The following is a 20,860-nucleotide window of genomic DNA, read 5'->3' as shown; positions in this document are numbered from 1 at the left end:
TAACAGGAAAAAATTGGCTAATCCAAAACATAAGGCAGTCAAGGATATTTTGATAATCAAATTATATTAGTAGTAAAGCCAGTAAACTTCTCAAGTGAATAAGTTTACTGAGAAGATTTAGCCTGGAATAAGATTACCTCATCTGAGTTTGGCATGGAGAACAAGATATTAGGAAGGATAAATTTATAGGCAAAAAAATGTTTTCAGAACTATTTGCTATGAAAAAAAGAAAGAGGAGATGGGTTATCAACTCTTCATTGCCAAAGCATCCAATTGTATTATTCCATAAGTTGGTTCAGCAAAACAACAATCATGATAAGAGGAGAGAAGAATGAATTCTTGTTTTGATTTCATGCTTATTGCTTTGAGATTTGCATAGTCTCATAATAACACTTACCAGCCATCTGGTTTCCAGAGGAAAAAACTTTTTCCTACTGAAAAGGCTAGGACATAACATGCACCATTTAAAAGCTCATTGTCTGGAAATGACATAATGACTTTCTGTTTTCAAATTATTAATTAGTGATTAACTCAGAAAACCAGCAGGTTATGCCAACTCTAGGGGACATACAATATATTTTGTGCAACCTTACGATTCCTACCAGTGAGGAATCAAATTAAAGTAGAAGAAAAGTGAGCAAGGATATTAAAGAACTCAAGTTCTTTATGACATGCAGTTCTAATTCATTTAAAAATATTTAGCTTGCTTGTTTGTATTTTGGGGTTTATATACATGAATGTATAAAGATAAATAAATGACCTATAAATTTTGTCATTCAATAAATCCCACTCTGTATGTGACCTAGACTACAGTATCATTAAATTACATATTCCTGAGATGTGATAATAAAAGTCAAGGTTTTTTCATGGTGTTTGTAGGATGTATATGATGGTAAAGATTAATAGTCTGTTATATTTTAGTTAACAGAATAAATGCTGTAGTACTGTAATTTGAAGAATCTTTAAAAAAATCACAAAATGCACCCTTAAAATTTCACCCTTATGACACATTATAGTAAATTATACGAAGTGTTATTATAACTAGTCATAAATGACTGCTTAGTGGAAAAAAATAAGGTCTGAATATACACAGAAAAATAATTATGCATTAATATTTTTTTTGCTGTGGGTCCTCAGGTTGGGATTGTTGTACATGGGAGGCTCTTTGCTAGTGCCCAGTTTTTGGTTTGTTGTGGCTAAATACAACATGGAATAAATAAATACGAATAGAATAATTTTAGTCTACTTGATTTTTTTTTCAGATTGTTTTTTGTTGTAATATGCTCTTATTTTAATTTACAATCTGAATTATCTTGCAATCTGATCTAAGGATTTAGTTCTAATTTGAAACCCTTCAGTTTTGTTCTGCATATCAATAAGCTCCCATGATGGGATTAAAAACAGCAAATCCTCCGTAGGTGTTTAAAATTCAAGGTGCTAAGAATCCAAGTGTACCCTCAGCAAGTTTGCTGACAGTACAAAACTGGGAGGGGTGGCTGATAAATCTGAAGTCTGTGCTGCCATTCAGTGAGACTTGGGCAGGCTGGAGTTGGGTGGAGAGACACCTAATGCAGTCCAACAAGGACAGGAGCAGGGTCCTGCCCCTGGGGAGGAATGACCCCCTGCACCAGGCAGGCTGCTGGAAGGAGCTCAGTGGGAAAAGCACTGGGAGCCCCAGTGGAGAACAAGGTGTCCCTGAGCCAGCAGTGTGTTCTTGTGGCCAAGAGGCCAATGTTCCTGGGGTGCATCAGGAAAGCATTGCCAGCAGGGTGGGGAGGTGATGCTGCCCTCTGCTCAGCCCTAGAGAGGCACATCTGGAGTGCTGTGTCAATCCTGGGCTCACCACTCAGGAAAGGAAAGGAACAAGGAGAGAGAGTCCATTAGGAGAGCTGTGGAGATGCTGAGGGGGCTGGAGCACCTCATTTATGGGGACAGGCAGGGTGAGCTGGGCCTGTAACTCTGGAGAAGACTGAGAGGGAGAGGGGAATCTTTCCAAAACATGCAAGTTTCTTAAGGGTGGGTGTTGAGAGGATGGGGCCTTACCCTTACTGCTCAGTGGTTCCCAGTGACAGGATAAAAGCAGCAAAGGGCACAAACTGAAACCCAGGAAGTTTCATCTAAATGTGAAGAAAAGCAGCTTTGTGGATGACTGAGCCCTGAAACAGACTTACAGGGAGATTGTGAAGAACCCTTCTCTATAGATATTCAAAACCCACTAGGGCACAACCCCGAGCAGGTGAACCTGCTTTAGCAAGTCGTATTATTGTCAAATTAAAAGAACCTCTGTAAGCTAAATTACCATGCATTCTAGTACATGTCTGTGAGACAAAGATCATAACATTTGTGGTTTAGTTAACTCCTAACTTCTCAGCTTCTCTTTCCTGATACTTTAGAACTGGCAGTCACTTTAAGCATGATGGGTTTTTTCATGTATATCTCATATATCACCCACTGTGTTTATTTTTGCCTTAACTGTGTTGTTGTGTTATGAATCACTTCAGGTGTGTTGCCTTTTTATTGATGTCTAACCCAGATTGGCACAGAATTATACATACAAAACTTTGGTCATGTTAATAGAGATTGAATGTGGGCTGTCTTCAGGGGCTTCTTTTTCTGCAGGATTCTCTGTTTCATTTGTATAAGCAAAAGACACGGTTGAAAAAAGCAATAGTAGTTTGTAGAGAAATAGTAACTGGAGAGAGAGGTCATGGGTTCACTACTGATTTCTGGACCTAAAAAAGTCCAAATTACTTTTTTCTGCTTTTTTGATTTAATTGCATGATGATGTACAGAGATGAGAGACCCGTTTCCATCTTAGGAAATGCAGCTAGAAACAAAAGATGAACAGGAATAATCTGCAGCTACATAAAAACTTAGAAAATATTAAATAAACAGAAGAAAAAAGACCCCCTTATTTTCTATAGCAGTATAGTGTGTCTTTGCTGGATGAGAAAAATGTGAGTATTTTGTCTTGAAACTGGGGATGTAAAATTACAGCGGGTAATGAGTATGTATTCCTCTGATCCCTTAATGTACTTGATGTGAGGTTCCTCTTTCATGTAGCTAACATGCTGGCCATTAAATACACTGCAGCAGCATCATTAGTGGCTTCAAAGTGCTCCTACTTGCATCACATTTTTCTCTCCAGCAGGTGAGTGAGAACAGTGATTAGCAAATACCAGTATGTGTCACTCACTACATGTGTGATTGCCAGTGAGGTCCTGTGTTTGGGGTAAGGGCAGCACTGGAGTTGGAAGAAGAGTGAACTTTTGCTGCCTTCATGGCTCTGAAAAGCTTTCAGCTCCAAATACCACTTGGCTGTGTGTAAGAGAAAATTCATCCTGTTTGGGGTCTGATGCTGGGAAGTGCTTTGCTGCAGCAGTATGTGGTGAAGGAGATGGGCTGTAGGGAGAGGTGTCCTGAGTAATGAGCAGTGTGTTCCCTGCGTGGCTGAAATTCTGAGATTTGGACATGGAAAGAAAGTCCTCTTACTTACCAGTGTCACAGTTTGCTATGACTGGAGAAATGGATTCACTAAAAGTTTCTGGATCCTGAATCCTCGGAGGATTTCCCTGGACTGTTTAGAGCAGCAAACCATAGACATTGTATGACAGGTGTTGGTGTAGATGTGTTTATTCCCTGTTCTCTTAGGTTGAGTTTTAAAAAACCCTACAGTAGTACAACAAACTGAAAAGAGAGTCTGGGTATTGTTTCTAAAATTGCACCTTTAATTTTTATCTACTTTGTTGTAAGATGCAAGATGAGGGATTTTTATTTTATTAGAAAGATGAATATCAATTCTTAAAAAACTTTACCTGTAAAAAACAATATGAACATGTTAAGAAAAAAAGACATACCCTTTTTCCTTTTACATTTAATTTCAGGGAAGGGCACAGAATTAACAAGCCATCTTCTTTACACAAGTGGTGCATTTTTCTTCTATTTTTTTTAAGCCTGTGAGTTTAAATATGAACATCATACTTATCTAGTGAAAACAATACACTAGAACTGGAAAATATTTTCATCAAAAGGAGCTGTGTATCGTGGGGAAAATGATATTGCCAGTATTTTGAATCAGATTACCATTAGTTTCAAAATTTGTTTTGTAAAATTTAGCAGATAGGAATCATACAGAAATAAATGATGGGTTTAAAAAGGACAAAATATATCATAATTCAGGGAAAAATGCTTCAGGGGTAATATTTCTGTGTAAGGAAGCAAGAAATCTTCCTTGTTTACTCTGTTAAATTTAAGAAAACTACTGATAAACCACCACTGTAAAATTATTCCTAGCATGAAAAGTTATCTAAAAGGATCACAAATGCATCTCTGAGAGCTTTATGTCCAACTTGCTGTTTGCTTTGTAGGCTTTAGTTAAAAACTCTCTTCAGGAAAATTAGAAATTCATGCACTCTGGTACTTGGTGGTTCTGTCTTGCTGCTGTGATTTTTTAGGGTGCTGAGTCACAATACTCCTCTTGGTCTTTGTTCTTCTCTTTCTCCTCCTGTATCAGCAGAAATACACAGAGCAGCATCTGCTGTGGAGCATCTGCTGTGCAGCTGTTACAAGTGCAGGTAGAATTAAGACATGTATTTTGGCATGAGCTGCTGCTTGAGAGCTGAGGTCTGATATTTAACTGCAAAGGTCTCACAGTTCATGTTCTGTGCCCACTTGCACGCTAGTTTTTGGAATTAATGTCTCCCTAAGCATATTTTCAATGGTTCCTTTTTCATCATTTCACTTTTATTGATTGGAAATATTCTGGCCTTGGCACTAAGAGCAAACTGACCATGGGCACTGTCAATTTTGTGGTGGCCTCTTGGATAATGGTAGGAGAAAAGAAGACAAGAGGATAAATGAAAGTGAAGTTCCAAATTACTGGAACATTTAAAGGTCTTTGAAAAGTTCATATACAAGCACAGTTAATGCTGTCATGCACCGAAGTGCCAAAAGACCTAGCAGTGAAGAATATTAATCTACTTTAATAAAATCAAAGGGTTCATTTTTTTTTTTGTAAAGAAATAATTTGAATAAAATTTGACCCTTTCTACAATAGTCTGTGGGTCAAATTGAACCTACTATTAAAATTCTCTAATATCTTTCTTGTATTACCATTTCAAAACTCAATTTAAATATTCACAGAGCTCCTTTTTTAATAAACTTAACAAAATTCAGGTAATTTCCTTCAACTTTCTTGATTGAAGGAAGGCAGCAGGTACAGATATAAAAAGATGTACAGCTACAAGCAAAACCTGAAATCAATTATATATAAGAAATAACATAACACATGGAAAGAAATTAATCAAAAGGAAAAAATTCTGCTATATGATTTTCTTGGTCTGCTACCTGCAGGCAAGGAACGTAAATGAAAAAAAAAAAAAATCAGCATTCTTCTTACAGATAAGGGGAAAATTAATAAAAATGTTTCCTTCCTACCAGATCCCCTGATGCAACTTATGTTAAAAGTGAGTGGCTGCAGGAAGAACTTACATGTTTAAAAATAACTTTTTTTTCCTACAGAAATATACTTTTATACCTTTTTCTAGCTGTTAAGTTCAATTGCATCAGGTTGGTGTAGATTTCTGGTGTCCAAAAATTGTTTCTTTTCCTTTCCCTTTCCCTCTGTTAAGTTTGTCACTGAATCATGGTCATATAGTTTCTCCCAGTTTGAAAGTGAGAAATGTTTCATTCTGCTTGGGTGCCCCAATGAAGATGTAAGGAATTGCTTACAAATTGGAGAAATCTTCCAATCTGGACAAAAGTTCTGAAGTTCAGCCAATTTGCTAAACAATCTGGGGAGGATCAATGTGCACAGGCAGCACTGCATCTCTTAAATATAGTGCAAAATGGAATAGGAATGCCAGAAATATTTTAGTTAAGATAAATAACTAATAAACTCAATGGGCCAAAAAGGACAGAGAAGTCTGCAAGTCCTGTATGGGAAACTTCCCAAGAGGAAGAGAACTGTGAATTATCATATGGTGTCTTCACTCCCATTGCCATACTTTAAATGAAATAAATTGAACCCTCTCTTGTATTTTTAGTATTCCTGACTGAATTTTTAGAAAAAAATTCTCTACAATGTAAATTAATGGGAAGTGTTTGCCTGGTGCTTGTCTTAAGTAATCGGTTCTGCTTTGAAGGAATGTTCATGTTGAAACAGGAGATAAATGGATTGATTTTTCTGAAGCTTTTCCCTCTGTAATCAGAGAGCATCACATACGTGGGTCTTACCATAAGCCAAGGATAATCTGTATGTGGCAGCATGTTTTCCTAGGAAGTACTGAATGGATCCCACAGAACATGGGGAATGTCTGATGTTGATCCAGTGAATTTCAGGCTTCTGATTTATTGAAGTTGTTACTATTTAATGCTGCTACTAATAATTATACTCATTAACCTCTCCCCAGCCACTCACTGTCAAGTATTGTAGGCTTTCTGAGGCATTCTTAATTTGTTAAGAGAACTGATTTATGTTGCTGCAGTGGGAATGTAGGAGAATATTGGTAGGTGAGAAGGAAGCTAACCACTTCACATTTTCATGAGATAATTATTTCAATGATACTTTTCTACTATAGTATACATGCATTTTAAGTGCAAAACACTGGACAAGAAAGCATATTAAGCACGTGTTTAATTTGAGTGTGCATTTAAGTGGTTTCATTAGTGCAAAGTCTGATGAATTTGACTATGAGAAATTATTACAGAACTTATCCAGGTTAATGTTATTGAATTTCAATTATTTCATTACAGTTATAGTACCATAAAACTGGAGTCAGGCATTGATGTATCAGGACTAATGTGCTCAAAGGGTTCGATGCTCAAATTTGTGTTAAGAGGAGTGTTTATTGTAGCAAAAGTGTCTTTTGTTAAGTGAATGTAAATCCTTTTCTGATAGTTCATTCTCACACTCTTATGTATTATTAAAATTATTGCAGTGCTGGTTTTGTTTTATTTAATGTGGTCTGTCCTTTTAAGTGCTGAGGTAGCATCTGTTACCGTGTTGGGATTGCCACTTAGCTGGCTGTGTGTGTGTGTGCTTGCATCTATGTGTTTGCATTTACATTAAAGTATATGATATTTTAGGAATATTTATTTAACATTTGATAATAGTGCTAAAAAATATGTCCTTGAGTGCCTGTAAATCTGGTACAAATTAGGGAGCACAGCTCAGATTTCCCCACACTGTGCTGGCAAGTGGCCTCAATCAGAAGTAATTTTCTCCATGAAGGCACATGCAGCTCACTCCTCAGCCTCTCCTAGTGGATACTGTTATTTGTATCAAATTATAAGTGGTGGTTTCTCAAAGTAGACTACTGTGTCCACTAAGCCATACAGATTGCTACCACATTGACTATTTAGTTGCTGTCACTAGTTGCACTGTTTTCTGCTGTGTCGTTTGTCTCTGCTGTTTGCAAGAGGAGTTGAGATTTGTGTTCATATCTATAAATATTTATGAATTGGAGTAAGTACCGAGTGAGTAAGTAAAATATTAAACTCCTCTAAATACTCTGTTTTATACACCAATGATTATTTGCTCATCTTATAAAAGAGAAAGTTTTCTTTAGGGCTTCATGCAAAATACAGAATAATAGAGACTTAATTTGCCTCAAATTTAAGATTAGAAATTAAGGTTTTACCTATTGTGATTGGGAATTCTTATGTATTCGTCATTATCTAGCTCATCTGAAGCATTTCAGAATGACCTTTCCTTATATTGCATCACATTTTTTACAAACTGCTAATAGGAATAGAATTGCTGAAATGAGAAGACAAACATCTAGACTATCTCTGGAATTAACTATTCATCTAAATTCTTAAACTGCTTAAGTTTGAAATTTTACTGCTTTAATTATTAAAGAGTCTAATCATATCTCAGAGCTGTTTGTTGTCAGATCACAATGACACTCAGATGAATTTCTGTAGTAGCAATTTTTGGATTTCATTGCTCTGTCATTATGGCTACTGGCTTTAAAGCCACACTTAATCAGCAGTTATTGAAAAGGATTTTTCAGCAGAACAGGATGGGACCTCAACCCTGGCCCAGTTGAAATAAAAGTAGAAGTAATTCATGTTGTGCCACAAGTACTTAATAACATGATTAGTTTAAATAACGGGGGTAATACTATTAAATTAAATCAACAATTTATAAGAAATGCAGAAGGTAAAGCATGGTACTAAAGTAATTGACTAACCTATGTTTGGACTGTTGAAGGTAATATGTGAACATAATAACAATAGGGAGAAAAAAGCACTATCACAGAAAACAGTTGGAAGAAACTCTATTGTTTTAAAACACATTTAATTATTTTAAATCAGGTAAGAAGTTGCATTAGCTTTTGTACAGGTTGTTACCTAGATAGAGGCGTTAGTCAATGCTAATAACCTACCTGTAAGTCTTCAAAACAGATAAATTCTTAGTTCTCTAGCTGATGTAATTTTCTGTAATTTCTTTCTAGCTAGAGGTTTTTGCTGGCACATGACCAAATCAGGCAAACATAAGCCTGCATAGTTAATGTTTTTACATTTGTCAAGAATATTTTGTTCCATATAGTCTTTATTGTGAGATTCTGAAAATGTGTTTTTATTGGTCTGTTTATGTGTAAGTAATTAGATAAAGTAGTCAAGAATAGAGAGTTTACTCTGTAAATGGCTCCTTGCAATGGCTTTGTATTTTAGTGTCTTCTTTAATCCACTGTATGTTTGACTAATAATTAAAAATGTCTGCAGACATCATTGATTTTGAAACTCAGTTTTGAAACTGAAAAATATGTAGTTTTTGTCTTATTCTTGGGATCTTATTCATGTTGTACAATGCCTTACTCTTTAGTTAATTATGAGTTACACTATACCAGCTCTGGGCAAGACATGACTGAATGTATTTTGACATTTAAATAATGAAAGACAGCCCAATGTGCATAAGACAGGATTTGTCCCAATGATCAGGTTGTAGATGGGTGAATTAGACAAGGCAGCAGTTGCCTGAAACCTAGAAAAATATTTATGCGTTGATCCTCCAACTTCAGCAATTGTCACTGCTGGTGTTTGGGGTGCAGGCTCTGGTGCCAGTCCCTGTTAGGTAAAGCTCTGATGTGTGTCCCCATGCTCCTGGATGAACTTTGCTGGGTTTTGTACACGGGCTGCACGTGCAGGGCAAAGCCTGGTGTAGATGCAGCACACCTCTGATCCCCTTGGGATGTGACATCCTGTACATTTATGTTTGCAAATGCTTGGACATGTAACTTTAGGAAATGTTTCATACCTGTTTGTACATAGAATATATCTCTAGTAGCATTAGTCAGTATTTTTTTTTAGTCTAAGATCGATTTAAAAAATAAAGTCCTGCCCCACAAAATGACAGGGATGTGAACCAGCACTGTGGAGCTGGTGTGTACATTGTATTTCTTCTCCTTTCTTGGAAGGAGTGTCAGTGGAAATTACAAAGTGTGTTTCCATGACTGCTGCAAATGAAAGCATAGCAACTGCATTTCTGTTCTTTTCCTAATTAACATACAGTGATGATTAGCTTGCTGATTACGTATTGGTGACCTGATCAAATAAACTGGTTTAACATCTAGAAACAGACCTAAATGTCGTGTATACATGCCAATTGCATTACTTGCAGGTAAATTGCTTTTGCTGTGTTTTGTAAGACACATTGTAAAAGTCAATAACAAAGAGCTAGTCATTCAGCAGGAAATTGACTTCCACTGGAAATGTTGGCTGAAGTTAAATTTTTTTCCTCAGATTTAAAATACTTGGAATATTTATTAGGCTTATAGCTGCACTTTAAATGAAGCAAAATATGGTATTAATACATTTTTAAATGAGGCAAAAATGTTCATTTCCCTAAAATAGCATATTTTTTTCCTAGTTTATTTATCCAGGCGCTACTAGGAGTACACCCCAGTAAATGGCTGTACCGACACTGTCACATATTAATAATCAAATGAAATTTGAGTAGTATTTGTGATAGCTTTTGCAGAACCCCTTGTGCTTTCATTTCATGAACCTGGGCACACGTGGGTGCCTGGAGTGCCCATGTTCAGCTGCAGTGCACTGCTCCAGCGTGTGCTCATGCTTTGTTCTCTCTCTGCACAGTGCCACAGCCTCTTCACTCCCTGTGCATATGCACTTGCTGGATTTTTTCCCAGCATGGCTGGAAGGTGCAATTAACAGTAATGGATACTTTGATAGTGAGAATCTTTATTTCTTCAGCCATAATAATGGCCCCTTATTTTAGGAGCTGTATTGTTGAATGACAGCTACTGTTGGCGAGTGTGTGTCTACAAAAGTGGGCTCATTTGGTCAGACCCTCAGCTGGCACAGAGAGTCATATTTCCGTGAAAGATGGTAAGCTATATTAATTTATGGAATCCCAGCTGGGAATCTCAATCAATTTCAATAAAAAGTAACCATCATATTCCTCTGAAGCAAGAATTACACAACCTAGCCTAAAGTGAATTTTGCTGTTTTAATAAATGTAGGTAGTCACTGGTTCATAATAAATTACATAAAATTAGAGTGTAGTCAATATTTGATTTCTTTAAGAATTTATTCCTTCCTTTTCATTGAACACAACAGAATCATTTATGTATTCTATCTCAGCATGATAGATTATATAGGAATAGTGTATTTAATACCGTAAAACTATCATATAAATACAAATCACATTTTTTTTCATTAGCTCCCTCGCTTTCATTTTGAAGAAGAAATACTCAGTCAATTATAAATGAGGCTGTGCTTTTATTGGAGAGTGAAATACGTAATTTTTTTCAAGCCTCAACCATGTATAATGAAATCTCTCTTTTGAAATCCAGTCTTAAGATGGATTTTGAAACATACTGACATTTAATAAAATCTTTGTTAAATTAAAATATGTTCAGCTATTTCAAATCTCTATTTAAATCTAGGGTGAAATTCTACATCCTGCACAAGAGATGTCTTTAGCAAATAGTTCCTATTAACCAATGATTTTGTAGTGTGTGTATATAAGAAAGATTTTAATTTTTGAGCATATTCTAATTGGTAACCTTGGTGTTATGTGTTATAATCTGTCTGGTGTGGTCTCTTTGAGAGGATCTGTAGCAGTAGTATCTTTAGGTAAATAGAAGAAAAGTCAAAGACCTCAGACTACCATTTCAAATTCAAACTCATGCCCTCTTTCTGTAATTAGTTTATGTTTTGTAGCCCTGGGCTGGCAGTTTACCAGGACATTTGTTTGGCCTCTGTGAAATGAATAAATAGTCTCTTGAGTCCTGTCCATTGACTGAGAATCTGTTAAAGAGTCTGGTGTGAATGATCATGGATACCATCAGGGGCCAGTTGAAGCAAAATAGCAGAATAAGCTGAAGTTTGTGCTGTCAAAACCTCTGTAGTATTTCTCTGTTGTCAGTACTTTTAATTTGATTAACAAAGCCTGTAAAAGAACATTTTAAGTACTGTAATTCAGCATCAAAAACAATCACTAACAAACAAGAGAAAGCTCTTCACTGTTTATGTCGTTTCACAAATACAGCTTTGATTTCAGCTGTTAAAACTGTCTGAGTTTAATAGTAGAGCCCAATGAATAATGAAAAACCCCCATGTGTGAGTAATATTAGTACATATTATTAATAACACTTTGCATATTGTGATTTGAAGTCATCAGGAAAAGTCACTTTCAATTTCCATTTCCATAAAATGTTATTTGTCCAATTCTAATAAATGCTGAACACAGCTGTGAAAGGAAAAACTAGCTAAAGAATGCCAGTTAAAAGTTCACTAAGGTTTTATTTCACATTGTCCTGTTAGATGGTTTTGCCACAGTGTCCCTGATTCTTTTTTAAGGGCCCCTTGAAGATGCCACTGAGGATGAAGAAGAAGAGTGCCTGTCTGAGGAAAATGATACTATCTCAAAAGAAGACTTTCCATTGGAGGAAAGCTTTTCTGCAGAGTTTGAGCCTGAAAATCTGAGCTGTGAAGAAGTGGAATACTTTTGTAATAAAGGTAATCATTGTAGCCAAACTCTTGAGAGAATACTGGCCAAACTTTGTCCAATTGGTCAAAGAGATTTTTTGGTTTAAAATTTTCAAAAAGCCATATTAATGCTACCTTATAAACAGGGAAAAGAGTCACTTCTGAAATTAAGTCTGATAAGGGATAAATATTTAGTTATATTGAAATACACTTTTCAGGAACATGAATCATCTTGCCTTAATGCTTTCCTCCTAGTGTTATTTTCTACATATTTAACTGTAGAGAACAGGCCCCAGAACTCAATTATTATCAGATCTGCAGCTAGCAATACAGCATGTCTGCTCATTTCTTCTCTGACTAAGAAACATTGCTAGGAAAACAGATTGTCTATGGATTCTAGGATTAAAATAGAGCTTATTATAGACTTTATTATGCACAGTAGAAAACTAGTGATTTGTGAAAGGATAACTTTTGAAGTTTCAAATCCCTTTTTGGTGCACTTGGGACTTGTGAAATATTGAAGATTGAGGTGTTTTAGCATAAGACACACCAATCCATTCTTCAGTCTGCAAGGTTGTGCTGCTTCCCAGTCAGCTGGCAGAAAAACACACTGTTGTTATTTAGAACATTGAATTAACCTTCTTCCTGCTGGATATCCACTTGATTGCTTTATTGTTTGTCTTCTGCAGGTAAGGATGCCTATCAAATAACTGAAGTTGTTATGGTGATGTTCTTCTGTTAGTCCACAAATGCCTCAGGCATTAGGATTTTGATGGTTCTGTCTTTCTTTTCTTTCCCAGATATTGACATACATTTTCCCATGATAACTTGATATGCTTCTGGTATTGTATTATTTTCATCTGTCTTGGACAAAGTTGAATAAATCTGTTTGACAAGTCAAGTGTTCTGACTGCAGAGTATTAGTTTTTCCTTGAGAGTCTTCAGTCATCAGTGGCAAAGGCATTACAATGTATTTTCTATATATCCTCTATGTAGCTTCTACAGGTTCTTAGTAAGTCACCCTAAGAGTCAAAACAGTCTAATCTGTAGTTTGGAGTTCAGCTGCTACAAATCTTACTGTGAGGAGACCCCATATCACCAGTAGGTTCTTTACAAATAGGAAGAAGTGCAACTGCAATTGTAACTGATAGTAATAAATACTACAGTTGCTTTGGGTTCACTGGTTCACATGCCTTTCAGACACCATTTTCCTTAGCTGGGAAAAAGTACTCCTGTTATTGGCAGTACTAAATAAATATTTAAATCACTAGTACTCCTGTTATTGGCAGTACTAAATAAATATTTATACCACTATTTGCATAATTGTTATTATACTGTTGTCTCTTGAATTCCTCCTGTCAGCAGTGAATACTATGTCCCACTATTAGTTCATATCATATCAGTTTAAATTAGTTACCTCTCTGTACTTCTTAATGCATTTCTAGGGCTTACCAGTGGAAAATACTATGGTTTTAGGTGAAATCAAGAAAAAAAAATTATTTTTGTTTAATAGCTATCAATATTGCAACTTTACATTGAATTTCAATTTATATTGGTTCTTCTCTTTAAATAATCACATCTTTCAGGGAGATCACTGAATGCAGGCCATTGTGTTAAAGATCAGGCATTAAATAGGAATACATTTAAATCTGAATCTTGATTATCTTGATTATATATTTTTTTAAGGACATCTGCTGATTCTTCAGGCTAAATATCTTCTGACTTCCCAGAAGTTTGTGTGTTGTAGTTATAAAAAAATCTTAAGTCTCTCCAGTGCAACTGCTGCAGAAGAAGAGTTGAAAAGACAATTTCTAAGGATCAAGGGGCACATAAATTTTTTAATCTACCTCCAGCTGAGGCAGTGAGACAAAAAGTCTCACTTTGAAGCAAATTGGGAATCTCCCTGGAAAAGGATGGAATGGGAGACTGGAAATGTGTTGGGTTTTTATTATTGTCTCCTGTTGAATGTCCTGCTTCTTCAGGGCCACATCTTAAGTGTCATTAGCATGAACCCGCCTGTGTTGCTCTGAAGATAAATGCTAAGAAGACAAAACTAATCTGGAAAGCAAACACATTTTCTTTTGTGTCCTTTTCTTAGTGGAAGGGTTTTTGCCTATTATATAGTAAATACTAAAAATTAGACTAATTCTTAGTTGTTTTTTTTTTTTTGTTTGTTTGTTTTGTTTTGTTTTGTTTTCCATTAATCTATTAAGAATTCATAGCCTTTTGTTTTTCTATGTAGGGCTTCAGTATTGAAATTAAAAGATTGTATGAGAAATAAGCTTTTCTTTTTTTTTCCTTTTTTTTTAACATCATGAATGAGAAGTTATTATGAAAATGAAAAAGCATGAAAATGAGATGTGTAGCAAATAGGTTAGAGAACAAATAAAGGCAGTCTAATTTCTGTTTTGGGAGCCTGACACTTGATTTTTCTTCTGTTCTTTGATAGTATTAGCAGCCTGTAAATGGCAAGTATTTCATAATCAGGGAAAAGTAAGTGTAGATCTGTGTTTTCTCATGAAACAGGTTTCCTTTTCCCAGAAATATATCAGAACTGGCATGGGAATCCATTATGCTGTCTCTGAATTCTGCCCTTGCTAGCATGGACCATTAATGGTTTTAGAAAGTAAAGGTATTTTCTTGGATATAAATTTTATCTGTCCTGTCTCCCTATTTCCCTCCCCTGGGGTTTCTTCCCAGCTGACCCAGAGCAAGAGGACAAATGAGTAGCGGGGCTTCCTGCAAGAATCAAGAGGCATGGGGAGCAAGTGGCACAGCTGTTGGGGAGGAGGTGTTTGTGAGGCTTCATCCATGGTATGTTTTTCATACTTAACCAGCTCTGTAAATTCAAGTACCACCTAAAACCAGGGGCTTTTTGCTGTACAAATTAGGTACTGAAGGCAAAAATTTACTGAAGTCAGCTAATTTTGAGGAATGAGAATAGAGGATTTACAGGTTCACAACTTGGTAACTTTGGCTTCTTGAAGAGATTTTCCTGTCAAATTGTGCTTGATGGTATTATAAGCAGAGAGCAGGACCTTACTGTCTAAATTGCAAGCAGGAACCTTTATGAAGCCATACTTGTCATTCCCATCTTATTTAGATTTGTGGGATAGATTCAGCAGAATAGTTGCCAGAATTAGAAGGTGAAGGTGAAAGCTTCTGCAAAGTGTCAAGCAAATTAATCACATTGATTGAGCTACATGTCATTTTACAACTTCACTGTTTTCAAAATTTTGACTCTGCTCTTACTTTTCCCTTGTCCTTTTGCTCACTAATGGCTTTTACAACAACGAGTCTGGAAAATTCCTCCTCTCCCACACTTCTGCAGTACCACAGAATTAACTTTGCTCCATGTGAATATTTATTCCTACCTGGTCTTCATTTGCACTCAAATGTGAAGAGGTGAACAATGGTTTAAGCATGTAAATATTCAAAGCTGAAATGGAAATTACCAACCTGCTATTTGTCAGGGATTGCTTTAAGCTTCCAACTCTGATTTTTTGATGTTTTGGATGAAGAGCTTCATAACTGATGGCAGTTAAGATTTTGTATTTGCTTTTTGTATTTATTTGCAGTTTTGACAGTGAGATTAGGAGAAAGAGAATATTTTGGAAACAGGATAGTGGTGTTCTACTACAAATCTGCACTGATCTCTATGTTTGAAGTAGAAACAAAAAACTTTTTAGAAGGTAGCCTTGATGATAGTGCTTTACATTTTGTCAGTTTGAAGACAGCTTTTGAAAATTGCTGTTTATGTTTGGTTACTACAAATAACTGTAGTGCCAATAAAGAGGATATCTGATGATGCTGTCCACACAAAGACTTTATTAGCTTGGAATCTCCCTTGCCGAATATTTTTTTAATCAGTGGGCATCTGGAATCAGAGTCTGTATCAGATTAATTCAGATTAAATTCAGATGTAGAAAATTTATTACTTAAATGTCAGTATTTCAACAGTCTGTGTTAGGAGAAGGTAGCCTGTCTCCCATGCAGAACAGGGATTGGCTGGATTTGGAAGCCAGGGGATAGGACATAAAGATTAAATTTTGTCTACTGTAGTTTAGAGTAAGAAAATAAGGTGATGCTAAAAGAGTGAGAAGTAGTGTGATGGGGCTAATAATTGCAGAATGACAGATAGAAGGAAGGGAAAAATAACAGAACAGTACAAAGGCCAAGTTGAAGGTGATAAGGTGAAAATCAGAGTTCTAAATCAAGGTTATTTGTGAGGTAGTTTATAGTTGGTTTTCTGGCTGCTGTCATCCTGCCTAGATACCCTCAGGAAAAATAAAAATAAAGTTCTTGTCTTTGTTCTTGTTACTTAGAAAGTTTGCTATGCTCATATGGTGACATCTTTTACTCTCTGTGAACAGGAAGGAGAATAGGAGCCTTGATGACTTGACAGTGGTGGTAACTGGCTAAACAAATTACAGTTCCTTGTGACCTTCCTAGCAGAAGTGTTCAATGAGGGTTTAACTTTCAAAGGAAAATTATCTTAAGCAATAAGAGAGATCACTTGAGATTAGTAGCCAGTTAAGAAGCTGTGTTCACAGACAGAAAGAAGCAAGAGAAGAAGATGGAGGAGGTTTATAATCAAAGGAGAAAATGTTGGACTGTTGCCAGAAGAAGGAGGCCAATTGAAGGAATATCCATATCTGATTATTAGTGAAAGAAGGCAGGTTCATTTCTTGCTACTTGCCAAGACTATTGTGTCAGATTCTCCTGTTCATTGCTTGTAGTATGACTATTGCTCTTGTTCCTCGTGCTGTAGGTTTTCCATGGTTACCTCATCTCAAGGCAGCATTGGCACCAGTCCTCAGTGGTGGAAGGAGGTTCAGTGGCCTTAAAACTCCTGGTGGCAGATGGGAAAGCAAAGGGCTTCTGCTTCCCAATGTTAGCTCTGCTTTGCTTGTGACATAGGGTGATAGGGAGGATACATGAGGTGGGATGGAGAGAGATTGTTTCAGGATGCAGTGATCTGTAGCTCACCCTGTTTTGTATGTCTCCAGTGATGTGTGTTTGTAGCTGGTTGAGTGGTTTGGGTTCCTGATACACTGGTTATCTTCATTTGTGGGGGAAGAGGAAAATGAGGGGAAGCCCGTGCCATCCAAAACTCATATACAGTTCCTAGGCCAGCAAGAAGGAAACACAGGGTATATACAACCTGCATACTGAGTGTATGCCTGATTCTGTATTCTCATATTCTTCTTGGGCAGGAAGGGATGAGTTCCAACCCTGAACTAAATTTTCTGTTCACATACACATAGTCATGCTCATGTATGTTGTTACTAGCCTGCCAGACCTGCTTGGGACTGGAATTTTTTATATTAAACAATGTGACCTGATTGTGCACCCTGGTTTGAGATTCAGAGAAACAGCTGTAGTGTGAGACCTCATACAAGAAATCATACAAAGCTAAGTTCATCTGTATATTAATCTATCCCTTCATACTTCATGTGCAAAGCTATTGTGCTACCATCCTGAAAAGGATTTCTGTGTGTCTCTTTTTCCTTTGGAGTATGACTTTGTGTCTGTGTGTATACCTGTGTGCAACTGTGTAAATATTCTTGCTTCTTTCATGGTGTGCATATAGAGACTAAGAATATGCTTGCTATTTTCTGCTTCTGGATCAAACAGAAGATTTATGCTTTCTTTTCTTTATTTTCTCCCCATTTTTTTTTTTTTTAACCAGGAACATTTTAATAATTTTTTTTCCCTTTACAGTAATGGATTTCATGACAAATTTCTACCACTTTTGCTATAGCAAGTGGAAGTAGGATCAGCAGAAGGCAGCTATACCATAATCACTTTGAGCTCAATAAGGAGATCTTTACAGGCAACTTTGTTCTTATTTCTTAACGGGATTAAGAAGCTCAGCTCTTTAAATTCTTGCATATAACACTGACATTTCGAGGGTGTGTTTGGACCAAGGAGTTCAAAGAGAAGGAATAAAAAAGAAAAGCCAATATGACTTTGTTTTTTACCTTGCTGCAGGAGCAGTTTGTGCAAATCGCCTATAAGCTTATTGACCTGAATCTTTGACTCCTTGTTTTCTCTGGATTTGGCTGGAGTGTAGACACTGATAGAGCACTGATAGAGGTGATTGCACAGCCCTCGGCTTTGCTTGGCACCAGCCACCCCCTCCCTGCACCTGACATTATCTTTCCCTGGCAATACTTCTGTTCTGCTGGAACTCATATTCCTTTACATTTTTTAGATTATTTTATAATTCATTGCATTTTACTTATGTAGACTTTCTGACTAAATGGAGTACACATTCATTCTTTGTGGTAATAAGAGACAGAATAGACATGTATCTATTTTCATCTCCTAGAATAACTAGAATATGCATAAGAACTCTCAGCACTATTCCTTCCAAGAATGCAGTAGTTACCTCTTACTGACTGTTCTGCATGTTTTTGACACTGCTGGATTCTCATACTCCCCAGAGTAAGGGTTCCCTTGTGTTTATCTTTATCACATTCAGCTGAAACAACTTAGAAGATGAGGCTGGGGGGGATCTCATCACTGTCTGCATGCACCTGACAGGAGGCTGTAGTGAGGTTCAGTCTCTTCTGCAGTGCCTGCAGTGAGAGGATGAGAGAAAATGGCCCTAAATTGAGACAGGGGATATTCAGATTGAGATTAGATATTAGAAAAACATTTTTCACTGTTGGGCATTAGGGTGGTGAGGCACTGGGATGGGAGATGGTGGAATCACCATCCCTGGAGGTGCTGAAGAGGTGCCTGGGTCTGGCTCTGGGTGATGGGGTTTAAGGGTTTAGGGGTTACAGTGACAGTGCTGGCTGGACAGCTGGACCTAAAGATCTTAAAGGTCCCTTCCAACCCTGACAATTCTATGATTCTGATCTTCCATGCTTTTTGTCAGATGCTGAATATGGACAAAGAAATGAAGGAGCTTCTCTGCTAACAGCTTTTGAACAATGCTAGGTCAGAATTAGATTGGATCCTAGCAGGATGAAAGGAGATCTTTTTCATCTGAACATCAGCATTTGCCTTGTGCTTTACCTCTTAATGTTCCTCATTCCCTCCTGCTACTGGAGGTCAGAGGACCACCTGTTTTCTTTCTAGAAGGGAAAAGAGGTATCTGAAAAGGTTGAAGTGATCTTTTTTTTTTTTTTTTCTTTTCTTTTCACCATTCACTAGAGAGTATATAAGGGCTTCCAAAACAAAAAGTACAAGATTGCCTATTCTGCACTTTTTTTTATTTACTGCTAACCCATATTTAAACTTGTCAGGCCATATTTTCAATCCATCTTAAACCTGTGTAGGTATTAACATCAGCTTAAGTTGGATAAAAATTTGACCTAAGTTGAACAAGCAAACCCTTTTTCTAATCAAAACATTAAATAATTTGCCATCAAGCAGAAAATAATATCTCAGAAAGAAACTAGAAAGCTATGTTTCAAGAAATAAATACATAGATCCAAATAGAAAACATTATTTTAACTGTACAGAATTAAAACATGCAAGAAACACTTAAACAGCTTACTCAACTTTAAGCAGTTTATCAAAGCAACTCCAGCCTTTTCAGTCAGCACATTTTGGTTTTCTTAAGAACAATGGAATTCTGAATTCTATCTCAGCTAGGGATAGAATTCAGGAAGGGATTATTTGGTTACAACAAGTAGTGTAATGTCCTCTTTCTAGAAAGTCACAAAACTTGAACCTGGATTGACTTAAATTTGAGGTAAAATTTGACAGGATATGAATTGCAAATTAATAAGGGTAATCTTCTTTAAAACATGAAATGCACAAATGACAAATTTCACCACATGTTCTTAGTTCTTGTGTACTGTACATCTGTTTCTAATTTTGTTTGTAATGAAGGTCCATTTAGTATCTTTTTTGTCTTATTTGGTGACCCTGACACAAAGATTCTGAATACATTTTCAGAGGTTTTAAGAGTTCTAAGACATGGCTGAAAAAATTCTTTTCAACCCAGGCCCAAAAAGCAGACTTGCTCACAGGTTGTGTACTATATTTCCAGCAATTTAACTCTGAAAGGATCAGTAAAAATAAATAAAGCAAGGGCCACATTTATGCCATTATTGGGTAAATATTGATAAGACAAATGTTATTGCTGGATAGAGAAAAAGAATCACATATTTTTGACTGCTAAGTCTTTGTCTTGGGTTTGACTCACAGAAGGCTAGACTGGTTTTGAAATTGTGTGTAATACAACATGTATGTGGGAACACACCTGTAATGGTAGGGAATTGGCTGCTTTTGAAACAGAACCATCTGAAGTGTTGATTATTTCAAATTAACACATCCAGTTGTTTTCAACAAAGTAAATTAAGATTTCACTGTGTAGGAACATGTATCCAATGCCACTGTTTATGTAGTCATGTGTGGAAGTCTTATAAAAACTGGATTCATACATGGTAATGATTTTAGCTGCATAGTATTAAATGAGGTGTTCTTGGCTGGATGAAGAATTCTTACAGGAGGTTGAATAATTCTGCAGTAGGGATGGAACAGAATTGTTATGTAATTAAATTGAAATATGAACTTCCAGAAGAGCCTTCAAACTTAGGATTTGAAACTTGTTAGAATTTCTCTGAAGTAATTTCTCTCTTCTGCTGCAGGCTGGTTTAGAATCTCATGGATTGTTGATTTCCATTAAATAATTTCTGAAAATTATATTAAGCAACAGTCTTTATTAGTGGCATGTAAATATCTTTTAAAATGTGCTTCTACTGCTTTTCTAATCAAGTGCTTAGAGCTATGTAGTTTGAACCCCAGGCTAGTACTTGCATATGTCTAATAGAGTTCTTGTATTTGAAGTTTTAATGGGGAAAGATTGAAAAGATGCAAGACTTTTTTCCTTTTTTAAAAATTTATAGAAGCTCTTGAGTAGCCAGTATATCTGAATATT

General features: G+C 36.4%; 1 protein-coding gene across 2 annotated transcripts in view; it reads left to right on the top strand.

Annotated features, from left to right (window-relative positions):
• Nucleotides 1-20,860, top strand: part of ZFPM2 (zinc finger protein, FOG family member 2) — a 302,873-nt gene that overhangs the window by 42,274 nt on the left and 239,739 nt on the right. Inside the window, exon 2 of one of the 2 annotated variants that reach the window (XM_056483928.1) lies at nucleotides 11,830-11,988. The exons of the other annotated variant lie outside the window; for it this stretch is intronic. Within the exon in view, the coding sequence (XP_056339903.1) occupies nucleotides 11,830-11,988 (159 nt within the window). The remainder of the gene's footprint in view (nucleotides 1-11,829; nucleotides 11,989-20,860) is intronic. 2 annotated transcript variants of the gene reach the window in all.

This window comes from Oenanthe melanoleuca, chromosome 2 (assembly GCF_029582105.1).
Source record: "Oenanthe melanoleuca isolate GR-GAL-2019-014 chromosome 2, OMel1.0, whole genome shotgun sequence".
Taxonomy (NCBI): Eukaryota; Metazoa; Chordata; class Aves; order Passeriformes; family Muscicapidae; genus Oenanthe; species Oenanthe melanoleuca.
Note: the sequence above shows the minus strand (reverse complement) of the source record. Positions and strands in the feature narration are given on the sequence as shown.